Genomic DNA, 15,084 nt, shown 5'->3' on the forward strand with positions numbered 1-15,084 from the left:
AAAAAACATATATAGCCATGCTGCACTGCTTTTGCATGATCTGCAGAGTATCACTTGAGCAGTCTCACTTGGAAACGTTTAAAATCATACAAGTTAGCAAAAGCCCAATTTTGGGGCTTTCAAAATCCAGTTCGAAACAGGGTTCTGATCAAACAAACTAGAAGGGAATCCAAACCTTCTTGATCTCTGAAGGCACTTGAGGAAAAGCTTTCAGAACTAGTTTGTCGTTGAAGTGGCTCCTCCACTCAGTGATTCCCAGCAGGAGCCCCATCTGATGCAGTTTGTTCAGGTAGCGCGTGTGTGAACGTGCAGCGTCCAGCAAGAGGGTTTTAGATCTGGCCTGACCGAGCACTTTTGACAGCGGCTCCAAAAACACCTGCACAGCATTGTCAGAAACACCAAAGCATAAAACACACACATCCCAATGCTGCTGCGGTGAAGCTCAGATGACAGACACATATCTTCATAAGTGCTCCGCCAATATGGGCGTTTATAATGGCCTGATATAATGAAAACGCATACAATATAATGACAGCAAATGAGATGTACAAAAAAAATATAATAAAAATAAATAAATAAATAAATAAATAAATAAATAAAAAAATATTATATATATATATATATATATATATATATATATATATATATATATATATATATATATATATATATATATATATAAAAAAACAACATTTAAAAAATAGAAATTTAAAAGAAAATGTTCAATGTCAGCAAATTAGATGGGCAAAAAAATCTGATAAAAAACAATTACTTTTATTAATATCAAAAATTTGTCTAAGAAATTAGAAAACAGACATTTGAAAAATAAAAATAACATTTTAAAAGTAAAAAATACATTTCTACAAAAAAAAAAAAAAAAAAAAAAATCATAATCATAAAAATCAACAGCAAGTAAGAATAAATAACTTTTATCAATATTTACTCTAAAAATTTGAAAATAGACTTTTTATAATATAATATTTTAAAATAATTACTTTTATTAATATTTACTCAAAAATTTGTCTTAAAAATTAGAAAACAGACATTTGAATAAATAAAAATAAAATATAAATTTCTACAATAAAAAAAAAACAAAAAAAACAATGATGGCAAAAGAGATGTGTGAAAATATTCAGATTAAATATAATAACTTTTATCAATATTCACTCTGAAATTGCCTAAAAAAATGAGAAAACAGAAATTTAAAATTTTTTCTAAAAATAACGTTTTATAAATATAAAATATAAGGCATCTGAAAAATGTTTTAAAATACACATTTTAAAATAGTTATATATATATATATATATATATATATATATATATATATATATATATATATATAATCTCCATTTATTAATTTATTATTTTATTTTTTTAGTTTTTTAAATTACACATTTTTATTTTATTTTTAAAACACAATTATCATTTTTAACCTGAAAATTATAAATACATCTCTTTTTTATGATTTGATTAGCCACTTTAGGTCATTTATAGCCAAACAACTTAAAATTTGATGTATTCAGGTGTGCACATATAGCAGCTTCAGACAAGACTCATCCATTCATAAATACCCACTGATCTCAAAAACATATCAGCTGATTAAATGGCCTGTGTGATAATTGAGTTTATCACTAATAATCAAGTAAATATCCAGCAGGGAAAGCAAGATGCGACCTTCCTCTGGTCTTCACGAACATATTTGTGTCATAACAGGAATGAAGCAGCCACACCAGAGGCGTTCGACACTAATGATGTGACAGGATCGTGAACCTCTAACCCCCGAAGAATGACACTCGGTAACGGTCGTCATGACAACAACCTAGATACAGGCCTTTATTTCGCATTGAGAGCCTCTGGTACCCACCCACATCTCAGATTCAACAGCAAAACTTTCCTATAGTGTCACAGTAATGATGGGAAAATGATCCTTGCCCATTACTATTTGACTAACACTACTGATCTCTCCCACACAAGCTGTTAGTCTGATGAAAGCTGCTGCCTTCAGCGTTTAATGAGGGGGATCTGAAGACACATTCATTCGGTTCAGTACCTGCTGCAGGAGTTCCTTGCAGATTCTCGTAGGCATCAGCGTAATACATTCGAGCACAAACCGAGCCACACCGCTGTACGAGTATCCGTCCTCCCCAAGCTTTATTTCTGTTTCAAACGTAAGATTAACATTCATTAATTAGGGCAAGCTTCCTGCAGAGACTATAAAAACAAAATGAAGACTTTAAGACCTTTTTTAAAGAAAATTTAAGGAAACAATTTTAAATTAACAGAACACAATGTCAATACAAAATGAGTTGTTTTAGCAACATTACCAATCTCCACTGCTTTTTAATTAATTTTACACACACAAAAATGCAGCTTTTCTTCTTAAATTAAGATAGATGCAAAAATGACATAAGTCTTGTTTTCTAAAAAAGGTATTAGAATGAAGCGAATTTAAATAAGAATAAAAGGTTAAATATCAGCTCAGATTTAAAGGGAAATCAAGTTATCATATTTCATACTTTTGATTTTTTTTTTTTTAAAGATAAACTCACTCAATTATGTTCAATTTCTCAAAAAAAAAAGACTTCAATTTTGTATCATAAGTAAATGTATCTTGACGTTTATAAATTTGTACTGGAAAGCAAGACAAAAACACTGACAAAGATATACATTTTTTGCAGTGTACGCAACATTTTATTTAAGGCCTTAACGCGATGAAGGACGAATTAAGACTTAAAAGGTTAGTTCACCAAAAAATTTAAATTCTGTGAATAATTACTCACCCTCATGTCGTCAGGAACCCGTAAGACCATCGCTCATCTTAGGAAAACAAATTATTATATACAAGATATGTTTGAATAAATACAAGAGCTCCAAAGTTCAGAAAGATACCAAGAACATCGTTAAAATAGTCCATCAGTGGTACTCTCCAATATGGATGAAGAATTGATGAACGTCGTTTTGCACACTTCATAAAATTACGGTTGTCACACAGACTATTTTGTCGATGTTCTTGGGACCTTTCTGGGCCTTGAATGTCAATGGACCCTTGCTGTCCATGAAAGGTCAGAAAGATTTCCTCAAAAACATCTTAATTTGTGTTTCGAAGAAGAACGAAGGTCTTACGGGTGGGTGGTGAGTTTTGGGTGAACTAAACCTTTAAAGGGATAGTTCCCCCAAAAATGAAAATTGGATGTAGGTGACTTTGTTTCTTCATTAGAACACAAACAAAGATTTTTAACTCAAACTGTTGCAGTCTGTCAGTCATATAATGGCAGTCAATGGTTACCAAATCTTTGAGAGTAAATGAAAAAACATACACAAACAAAACCAAATTAAACCCTGCGACTCGTGACGATACACTGATGTCCTAAGACACGAAACGATCAGTTTGTGTAAGAAACTGTCCTGAGCGCTTGCACAGCATCTGACGCGTGACGTGGATGCACTCTCGCGTAGTATACACAAGCGCCGGAAGCGATCTGCGCTTACACGTCACTCATTGTTTACACAGTGGACAGAGATTGCGAGTATGACGGCTATTCAAAATGGTATTTACTTGCGTTTACCCTGATTGTTCAATCCGATTTAAAGCTAAAAGATTACGTTTTCTTGCACGAACTCATGCAGGATTGTGTTACACTTGCGTATACTACGCCAGGGCGCGTACACTTTACGTGCCAAATGCTGTGCATGCACTTAGGACAGTAGGACATAGTGGTTAATCAAAGGTAAAAAATGATATAAATACTGTTCAGTTTCTCGCACAAACCGATCGTTTCATGTCTTAGGACATCAGTGTATCGTCATGAGTCTCAGGGTTTAATTTGGTTTTGTTTGTGTATGTTTTTTTTTACTCCTAAAGATTTGGTAGCCATTGACTGCCATTATATGACTGACAGACTGCAACGGTTTGAGTTAAAAATCTTTGTTTGTGATCTACTGAAGAAACAAAGTCACCTACATCTTGGATGCCCAGGGGGTAAGCAGATAAACATCTAATTTTCATTTTTGGGTGAACTATCCCCTTAAGATCAACAAAACCCCTGAATTTAAAACTTTTTAAGGAGCTGTGGAAACCCTGTAGGAGCGATATGATCTTTTGTTTCATCCGTTTATAAACGGAGCAAAGTCAGATAAACAAACCAGTTCAGTACAAAGTGTGATGGACAGTGAGTAAAGCATGACGAAGTGTGCTGACACCTGCGGTGTGAGAAGAAAACCTCCTACCTTCCTGTGCGACTGCTACATTCAGTGCGCTCTCCATGTGATTGGCCAGGAGTGCTGTGGGCGTGTTCGGTATCCCATTAGCCACGACGATAGAGACCAAGTGTCCGGCGGTGCCGACAGGGTCCAGAGCCTGTGCCGCCTCTGAGAAGTGTTTCTCACCCGTATCAGCGGTGACCCGAAGCAGGACGCCGGGAGAAACCTCGAGAGCCAGGAGCTCTGTCTTGCCTGGACACATAAAGAGTGCAGTGAGAAACCGCCAGAGATTTCCTCTCACAGCAGGGCTGTGTGATGCTGACAAAAAAGGATATTTTCTGGGAGTCTTTAGTGGAGTGGTTTAGGCCTGTTGTAGACAAGCTTTTAATAGTTTTTTTCATATTCTGTGTGCTGGTTAGTTCACAGCAGTGAATTTTCATTTGCTTATGAAAAGTTAATGCTAAGGGTGACGCACCACAGTACTTGTCGATGAAGTCCTTGAGAGGGCCGTGGTTGGGCTGAAACACCAGCTCCCACTGACTCCATTCCTCCAGATCCTGCAGCAGAGGAGCCGACAGCAAACTCGCCCGCGCTTGATCTTGGCTCACCTCGCCCAGCAAACCCACGGAATCCACCACACACTCCCTGAGAACAAACACACACACAATCACGAGTCTCCAGTCAAACAACCTGTGTGTGTTAATCATTTCTCAAGCTACGCTACAAACCAAAGGTTAAGAAACATAACAGAATTTTTAGTTAGTTTAAAATATATATATATACATTATTATATATATATATATATATATATATATATATATTTTTTAATAAACGTAATTTAATTCTGAAAATATTTTATTTTTTAAATATTTTAATTTGAAAAATGTTAATTTATATTTAGCATTTTTATCTTTATATTTAACATTTTTACACTTAATACTCTATATAGACTATATACACATGTACACAAGTACTGTTAAATGGTTGGAGTATAAAATGCTTTTGAAAGAAGTTTATTGCCGTTATTTCTCATAATTAATTAATTGCAATTAAATTAAAACTGCAATTAAAATCACATACATCAAAAACTGCTAAGATTAGCTCTGAAATAAAATATATTAAATAAAGTCCTACATTATTGCAAAAGGTTTCTATTCAGTTGTCAGCTTAAATTTGCACAAATTGTTTTAAATAAAATGTATTAAATGAATGTATTATATTGATAGCCCTAGTTAAAAAAATAATTAATTAATTCATTGTAATTGTAATAATTTTATTTGAATTATTTTACGGTTTTATTTTTCAAATATTTTAATTTTTAATTTATTTTTTAAATTTAACATTTTTGACCAGAAGTTTATTCTGCTTATTAATTAATCACATTAACTACAATTAATCACACACAGTATATCACAATATGCTAAGAAATGCCCCCTAATGAAGATAACCAAATAAAATACCACATTATTACAAAAAGTCTCTATTTAGGTGGCAGGTTAAATGCCTTAATTTAACTTTTTTTTTTTTTTTCCATTAACATCACATTTAAGAACCTCAGTTAAACAATATATTTTTAAAAAATATATTATTTTTTTTTAACATTTTATTTGTTTTATTTTTATACTTAACATTTTTGACTAGTAAGAAAAGGCAACAATATAGCATGCACCACCATTCAAATGTTTGGAGTCCGAAAGATTTTTTTAAATGTTTTTGAAGTCTCTTCTGCTCACCATGGCTGCATTTATTTGATCAAAGAATACAGTAAAAACTGTGAAATATTATTAAAATTTAAACTAACTGTTTTCTATTGTAATATACTTTATACAATATTATATAACATACTGATAACTTTGCTATTACTCTAAAATGTGGAAAACATTTAAACAGTGGTACATTCATTGTTTTGGTATTCACATGCTTATTGTTTTTGTTTGCACTGCAACAACACAAAAAAAAGCAGAAGAAAAGTCAAACTTAAAATTTCACACAGAACTCAAAAATGGACTGGACAAAATTATTGGCACCTTGTCAAAATTATAAGGAATAATTGCTTTTCAAGCATGTGATGCTCCTGTAATTTGTATTTAGACACACCTTTGGCAAGTAACAGGTGTGGGCAATATAGTAATCACACTTGCAACCAGTTAAAAAAGGAGTTGTCTGTAGATTTTAGAGAAAAAATTGTTGAAATACATAGACAATCGAAAAGGGACACTATGGTAGGAGACCCAGGAGGACACCACTGCTGACACAAAGGCACAAAAAAGCAAGACTGGAGTTTGCCAAAACTTATGTGACAAAATCACAATCCTTCTGGGAGAATGTACTGTGGACAGATGAGACAAAAGTAGAGCTGTTTGGTAAAGGACATCATGGCACTGTTTACAGAAAAAGCACAGTCCCTACAGTCAAACTGGGGTTGCTTTGCTGCTCCTGGCATTGGATGCCTTGACTGTGTGAATTCTAAAATTCTAAGTTCTAAAATGGCCAGCAATGAGTCCAGATCTGAATCCCATAGAACACCTGTGGAGAGATCTCAAAACAGCAGTTGGGAGGAGGCATCCTTCAAATCTGAATGACCTGGAGCAGTTTGCAAAAGAAGAGTGGTCCAAAATTCCAGTAGATATGTGTAAGAAACTCATTCATGGCTATAGGAAGCGGTTGATTTCAATTATTTTTTCCAAAGGGGGGTGCTACCAAATATTAAGTTAAGGGTGCCAATAATTCTGTCCAGTGCATTTTTTGGGTTCTGTGTGGAATTGTATCAGATTTGACATTTCTTCTCTGTTTTTTAATGCAAGGGCGCCAATATTTTTGGCCATGACTGTATATTGTATAGTCTTGGTTAGATCTAATTTTACAGCTCATAAAGTTCTGCAGTGAGACAGATGAGTATTTCAAGAAAAATAGAGGTTTTAATCATCTCACCCTGAACCCATGGGCAGCAGAGGACACTCGTAGCGCACGACACTAGTGACATCGTCCCCACTTAGTTCTTTTTGCTTCTGCGTGTAGTTCACAAGACAACTGAGGGGCCCATGACCGAGCTCTCGGCTGTCCCTGATCCGGTAATGATTCCTCAAAGCGGCTTCAATGAATGGCAGCTGATCCACAACAAAAGCATGTTTCATTCCCATATGTACTGTAACTGTACTTTTGTTGCAATGAACTCATTTAACCCTGTAAAGCCTGACATATGAAATACTGAGACAAAAATAAATAAAAGAAGATGACAGAAGGCATGGAGGAGATTGTGTGCAACAGCAAAGTTTTGATCATGTTCATCTGTGCGGGATGTTTCTGTCATGAAACATATTAATCAGAGCCGTGATCTGCCGCACCGTGCAAAGATCTTTTGACACGTAACATGCACAGACAAGCTTGGAGCAAAACTCACTCTGCTGTCGTCTCCCTCTCCACACTGCTTGATGAACTCAAACACATCTTGTCTGCACGGCCTGAAGCCGTTCACTCCAGGATCCTGGCCGTCGATGGAGACGGCGCCCCCTGCTGCCTCCTGCAGGACCTGCGCCAAGAGCGAGAGCCGTTAAGCTATGACCGACACGCCATGAGAAACCTCATAAAAGTAGAAACACGCACCTTTTTGTTTTTGATAATGAAATCAAGGAAGGTTCCTTGCTGCAGCTGGCTGAAGTCTTTGAACTTGAAGTTCTCCGCGATCCTCTTTTCCAGTGTGCGAAGGTGGGCCAGTGTAGGTGTGCTCTTGAAATTAGTGACACACTCCTGAAAATAGCTCTTCATGTCAGCTACACAAAAAAAAAAAAAAAAAAAAAAAAAAGACCACATGAGAACAGCTTAGAGATGAACTTTTACACAACAGGCAGTAATGTGTATGGATAAAGTGTGAAATACTTCATAGTAAAACATCTTAATAGGACAAAATATACATTTACACACACCAGAACAAAATTAACTGAGATGTTAAATTTACTGTCAGTTGATTAAAATTTTATAGAATTATTTTTTATAATATGCTAATTAAATCACATTAACTACAATTTAACCAGGTATATCAACAAAAACTGCTAAGAAAAGCCCCCAAATAAAGAGGACTAAAAATCCTACACTATTACAAAAAGTTTTGATTCCTGGGACAGAATAAATGCATTTTTTAACATATTAACAAAAAAAAAAAAAGTAAAAACAAATACATTAAAAATTTAATTGTAATTTTTAAAATTATTATTATTATTTTTTTGTTAATGTTTTTTTTAATGTAAAAGCTCATTTAATAATTCTACCTTTATATTTAAATTTTTGCTAGATTTTTATATATAATTTTTGTTAAAATAATCTCTCTATGAACCTTTTGTTCTAAAAAATTCAATTGAATTTTATTTTAATTTTGGATTTTAATTTATTTTAACATTTCTTTCTAGTTAAAACAATATCTCTATCGACCTTTTGTTCTTAAAAAAAAAAATCAAATTATTCGAATTTAATTTAATTTACAATAATTAAAAAAAAAATTTTAAAGTTAGTTTTAATAATTTTAACTTTATATTTACATTTTTGTTATATTTTTATATGTACATTTTTTTATTAAAATAATCCCTCTCTCTATAAACCTTTTGTTTTTTTAAAAAAAAAAAATCAATTTAATGATTTTGTTTTAATTTTTAATTTTCATTATTTTTTGTTTAACATTTTTTCTAGTTAAAACAATGCCTCTATATGGACCATTTGTTATTTTAAAAATAAAATTATTTCATTTTAATTTCATTTTTAAAATAACTGAAAAAATATTTGTATAAAATTAAATGTAATAATTTTATTTACATTTTTAAAATTGTAGTTATTTTTTTAATATTTAACGTTTTTATATATATATATATATATATATATATATATATATATATATATATACACTTTTTTTTTTTTTTTTTTTTTTTTTTTTTTTTTTTCGCCTTTTCACTTGTAATTTCTTTCTGCAAATAGCATCACATTGTCCTTTTGCCCTTACTGCGGATGGTGCTAAAACTAAAAGTGGAGATTTAGATAACTAATTAATTCAAAGCTGACACCTTCAGTGGGAAGCATCTCTGTGATTCTGTCTTCTGTACTTTTCTTTATCTCCGCTTTTTTCTGTGGTTTTTCTTTTGCTACCAGGTCCTGAGGAGCGTCCAAGGAGCCACAGCATATAGCAAGCTGGAATAAGGCTCTAGCGAGCCTGTCTCTGTTTATACATGACAAGAACATCTGAATATTCTGAGGACACAAAAAAAGCACAGTTAGTTCCTTCCGGAACAGTTATGAAACAACAGTCACAAATTAATAAATTAGAAACGCTCATTCAATGTTCCCAGTCAGATTCAATTAATCAAACTAGAGCACAAGCGGCATGATTACATTCATGGACGTTTAGCACCAGAAATGACCCAATCACATGCTAATTTCTTAAAGTGAATGAAGGAGAAAAGGTCAGTCAAAACTGCGACAAAACAGTATTAATGATGCAAGTATAGGGAGAGACATTTCTGGGTGGGATTAGCAGATGATGAGCATGACATCACATTAATAAAAACAGCAGCTGATCTCTCTCCTACTCTCATCTGACATCCGTTTACATCCTTAAACAGCTAGAAGGAATTACCACTGCAATTACCAAGAATGTAGCGTGAAATAAGAGAGGCACTGTTTAAAGCAGGGGTGCTCAACCCTGGTCCTGGAGATCGACTTTCCTGCAGAGTTCAGCTCCAACCCTGTCCAAACACACCTGTCTGTAATTATCAAGTGCTCCTTCAGATCCTAATTAGCTGGTTCAGGTGTGTTTGGACAGGGTTGGAGCTGAACTCTGCAGGAAAGTCGATCTCCAGGACCAGGGTTGAGCACCCCTGGTTTAAAGGAATAGCTCACCCAAAAATTTTAAGACACTTTTAGAAGTTCAAAAGCGTCAGAAAGCTTTAGTCCCAGTTTCAGTAATTGCAAAAACCAAGCAAAAAATTTCTCCTTGTGTTATGCAACGGGCGCTCATCTCAAACTGCCTAGAAGCTCAGCACTGTTTTTTTGTTTCTGTATTGTTGTAGTTGTTTTTCAGTTGAGACACTTTGATTCCAACGAAACCGAATATTTGCAATGCAATGTTTCTCCCATCATTATTTTTCATATCAATAGTGCTGATAGTCTGGGAATTTTATTTGGTACAGACATTAATATTTGGAAACAGGGCTGTCACAATATCAGATTTTTCACTACACGATTGTCGTGGCTAAAAGAATTCACAAAAACGTTATATCGCAATATCTATAGAAGTCTTGGAGAACAGAAAACAATCCTGTCAGTCAAATTCACCTTTATTTTATCAACTTTTTTTTTTAAAAAACTTCCTTCTGTGAACTGATGTGGCTTTTTATAACCGAATGAGACAGGAATTATATTATTTTCTAAACGTTTTTCTGCTGTGTTCTTTTCATTTTATTTTTCGTGGTTCTCGTTATGGATGCATGATATAAGATTTCCGCCGATATCCGATATACCTCTCTCGCTCAGACACATGCAGTTGAAACCTTAACATTTTCTTTGTGGATTTAATATTACTAGGCAGTCTAAAGCAAAAGTTATGTAAAAAAAAAAAAAAAAAAAATCTTTTACCTTTTTGAAAAAATATATTACATATTAATTAATAAATCCATATACATTTGTGTCATGTTTGTGATTTCATTCATGTAAGCTATAGACTCATGAATTTATGACATCAATTACTGCTTTTTTTTATTCAGACACACAAGTATCTTAATGTTATTTGCGTATTTTACTTTCATTTTATGTCTTTCTTTTTTCAGTCGTAAAATCGCAACTTCTCATTTTCCGTCTGTCTTAGTACACGACAGTTAGGGTATGTCGAAAAACTCCAATCGTATTTTCTCCCTTAACTTCAAAAATGATTTAAAACTCATCCTACATCACTGCAGAAGTACCGACACAGTCTTCGCAAAGTGAACATGCAAAGAAGATCAAACACCCTTAACAAAAAAGGTAAAGCAGCGATAAAGGGCGATTTCGAAGTTGAGGGAGAACATGAGATGGGAGTTTTTCGACATACCCTAACCGTCATGAACCGGAACAAAACAGTCCAGGCTGAGTAAAACAAGACGAGCATTTGACATTAAAAGGTATATAAATTGTATAATTTTTATGAAAATAACCGATCGTTTATTTGTTTATTTTATTATCCCTAGATAAGACCCTTCTTTCTCGGCTGGGATGGTTTACAACCACATCTGGGATCGTTTGAAGCCGCATGTAAACTGCATTTTGGAAGTTCAAAATCGGGGCACCATATCAGTCCATTATATGGAGAAAAATGCTGAAATGTTTTCCTCAAAAAACATAATTTCTTTACGAAAGAAAGGCATGAACATCTTGGATGACAAGGGGGTGAGTACATTATATGTGAATCTTTGTTTTGGAAGTAAACTTCTCCTTTAAATGCACACCAGACCGTCATTCTGTACGTGCATTCTCAAATTAAATGCGGCAATCCAAAACAGTGAGACTAATCACTGTTGACATTTTAAGCCTTTATCAGCCAATTCCGATAACGTTACGATAACACTGTGCTTTTCTAGTTATCATGGTATAAGACGGCACCTCCAATTAACACTTTAACGATATTTCATTTTTAAATATTACGATTGTCATTAAATCTGGTGTATCACAACACCCCTACTTGGAAACAAGCAATATTAATTTCTCCTCCATTGTTGTTCAGTCATAGTACAAGTAAGATGTGACTGTTGGTTGGTGTGATATTTGTCCCACCCCTCCTCCACGATGATTGGATAGTTGACAAAAAGTGACAGTGACAACTAAACAACTAAAAACACAAGCTAGTCTCAGGAAGTAATCATTTGGTGGACACATGGTGTAAATGACTAAGTGAGGTGAACTACTCCTTTAAGAATATCTTTAGGGATAATTACAAATGGGTACCCAACCTTGTTTCAGAAAGAGAAATACCTATGCCCACCAAGGGACATATTTAGCATCATTGGCACTCTCCCGACATAAAAGCTCCTCCAAACAAAAAGCACCAAAACTGTGTTTGCCAAAGCAAATCTAGATCTTTGGGTGGCTGCAAGTTTTGTACCTTTGCACCTTCATGTTTAATACTTAGAATAGGTGTCAGTGTTGTAGGACTTGAGACTGGACTGAATCTTGATTTTGTCTTGAGTTCAAATTCAAGGCCATTCTTTCAGGGTATTTTTCTTAAAAAAAATCAACTCGTCTTGACATAGAATGTGCTCTGTGCTATCGTGCCCTGCGGAGGTCCACATGACACTGACGCAAAACCAGTTTTCAATTACCCCAAAGGAAAGCATATTTGCAAATCATTTTGACCTTAAACCTTAATAAACCTCAAGACTCCAGTTTGGTTTTGTCTGGTCTGAAGTACTAGAACACTGTTAGGGGTTTTGGAAAAACCTCTTGCCCAAAGTATGATCAGTAATAATAGAGATGATTTCCTTAGCAAGCACTGCTACTTATCATCATCTTTATTACTACTGATCATACTAAGCAAGTTGCCACCCATGAAGAGCAGTCACTTCATCAAACATACAAAAAACCAGTCTGCAAACCACAAGAAAAACCAGTCTGCAAACTCTTCAAATGATTGAGCTTGTTTTGAACAGACTACGTAAGGATCCTCCCAGCCTTGCCTCTAAGTTGCTCACCTTCGCCATGCTTTTACTGAAGACACTTTCAGAATTGATGAAGACTTCCATCACGGCATCCGCGGCGGTCATATTTGCATATTTTTTCCTGAGCTCAGAGTTGCCAATCTGGGAGAAGATCACAGGTCCTTGGGCTGGATCCAGCAGGCTCTTCTTGATCTTAAACATTTTGGCATCCACCTCCTCCTGAATCTCCTTCTGAATGGCTTCTCTGGCCCTGTCCATGTGGCAGTGCTCAGTAGCAGATGCCTTATTCAGCGTCTGAGAACACAGCATGTGAAAACAAGAAAACAATGCAGTAAAGTCTGTTCAATGTGGTTGTTGGATTTAGCATGCTGGGAATTATAAAGTAGTTTGTTCTGGTTGAGTGGCATTCTGTGGCATTTAATTTAACAGCACTTTGCTCATTACTGTTCATATTAATTCAGACCAGAGTATGTGAGTGGCACAGATACCCCTTTTCCACCTACATTGGTTCCGATTTGGGTTCCTGGCCTGTGTTCATCTTCAAACTGTTCCACGCATGTGCACAGAAGGAAAGAGGGCTCTGGGCTGGAAAGATTGCTTCAACTTGGGCCCTAAAAAACTGATGGACTGGAACCCCAAAACTAGTGACGTAGGGGTCGGGATTTGAGTTTTGGTTGCTGTATTACTTTTTTTTTCCCTTTGTGAGCTCTCTAGTTAGTCTTGGATCTCCGGTGAAGACCAAATGGACAGAAGAGTGCATGTTTCCTTCATAGACCACTGTTGAGAGAGGGGGCAGGGTGGAATTGGGAAAGGTCTGTGAGTAGGGACTCGAACTTGGGACACCCAAAGCGCAATGGCACTATATGTCGGTACGTTGCCCACAAGGCTAGTTGAACAGACATTTTGTGTTTTTCCAAGTTCTTTCAACAGGGGTCTAGGAAGGAAACATGGACTTTTCTGTCCATTTGGTCTTCACCGGAGATCCAAGACTAACTAGAGAGCTCACAAAGGGGGAAAAATAAAAAATAAAAATAAAGTAATATGGCAAGCAATGGCTAATGCTGGCAACCTAGAAAACTGGCGGCATAGCCTTGTGGGCAGTGCGCTGACATATAGTGCCACTGCGCTTCAGGCATCCCAAGTTCGAATACCAGCTTAGGGACCTTTCCCGATCACATCCCCCTCTTGCTCTCCCACTTTCCTGTCTACATAGGACTACAAGGGAAACTCATGGACGGTTCACAGTAGGCTCCAGTTTGTCTGACTGAGAACTGGCCGAAAGCCAGGCTCGGCACAGGAACATAAACCGTGTCGGTGGATAAGGGGTAAGCGGAGTTGTGTAACTTCCCTTAAAGCAGGGGTAGCCAATTCTGTTCCTGAAGGCCTACCTTCCTGCAGACTTCAGGTCTAACCCTGCTCCAACTCACATACCTGTAATGTTCAAGCAATCCACCTTGATTAGCTGGTTCAGCTATTTTATTAAAGTTGGAACTAAACTCTTTAGAATGGTTTTCCTTCAGAAGCAGGGTTGGCTACCCTTGACCCTTGGTGTTTGCTTGGGCACTTTTAGGTCATTGCCCAGGTGTCCATCTTCCAGAGTTTTGGGATATATTTATTAAATGGGGAGGGGGGGTAAACAACAATGGAGAATCTTACCGAAATAGGCAACCCAAGACTCTGGATTCTGATGCCAAGTTCATACGGCGACTCACAGCTGTACTGGTCTGCAAGGTCCTTCATGAAGTCAGCAAGGTCAATTCTGGGCGTCTTGCTTTTTCTCCTGAACATTCGGAGACTCTAAAGCAAGAAGTAAACCATATTGTTCAATAAGTGAGAGTGAGTCACATCAAAGTGAAAGAACTCCTTGTCTTGGGTTTATTCTAGAATGGTCAAGTATGCATCCTGTGCCAAGCAGACTCACCCTAAGAATGTCCACAGTTGCAATCTGATGTACATCATCATCTTTAGTATTTGCATCTATTCTGAACATTCTGTGAATAAGAGGGACCTTGCAGAGAGGGCCAAGATGGAGTTCTTCAAAGCGCTTCTTGTTCTTCAGGTTGGCCAAAGCCTGTCCCAATTCGTAAAGCGTGCATATGGAGGACACCGCCTCCACTGACTGATTTAGAAAGAAACACAAGTGTGTGATGTCAAGACACCATCCCAAACCTGTTAATCAGATCATAAACCTACACCAGGAGGTTGTTTAAGACCTTGT

The 15,084-nt window shown here is 35.8% G+C and overlaps 1 protein-coding gene across 5 annotated transcripts in view; it reads right to left on the reverse strand.

The window, feature by feature from the left end:
• wu:fj29h11 (uncharacterized) overlaps positions 1-15,084 on the reverse strand; it is a 60,104-nt gene that overhangs the window by 36,203 nt on the left and 8,817 nt on the right. For all 5 annotated transcript variants that reach the window (XM_051124075.1, XM_051124074.1, XM_051124073.1 and 2 more), the window contains 11 exons: positions 14,788-14,985; positions 14,523-14,663; positions 12,900-13,160; positions 9,249-9,432; positions 7,804-7,970; positions 7,601-7,729; positions 7,132-7,307; positions 4,676-4,845; positions 4,228-4,452; positions 2,051-2,157; positions 176-376 (listed from right to left, as the gene is read on the reverse strand). In XM_051124075.1, coding sequence (XP_050980032.1) covers positions 176-376; positions 2,051-2,157; positions 4,228-4,452; positions 4,676-4,845; positions 7,132-7,307; positions 7,601-7,729; positions 7,804-7,970; positions 9,249-9,432; positions 12,900-13,160; positions 14,523-14,663; positions 14,788-14,985 — 1,959 coding nt within the window. The remainder of the gene's footprint in view (positions 1-175; positions 377-2,050; positions 2,158-4,227; positions 4,453-4,675; positions 4,846-7,131; positions 7,308-7,600; positions 7,730-7,803; positions 7,971-9,248; positions 9,433-12,899; positions 13,161-14,522; positions 14,664-14,787; positions 14,986-15,084) is intronic.

Source organism: Labeo rohita, chromosome 12 (assembly GCF_022985175.1).
Source record: "Labeo rohita strain BAU-BD-2019 chromosome 12, IGBB_LRoh.1.0, whole genome shotgun sequence".
In the NCBI taxonomy this organism is placed as follows: domain Eukaryota; kingdom Metazoa; phylum Chordata; class Actinopteri; order Cypriniformes; family Cyprinidae; genus Labeo; species Labeo rohita.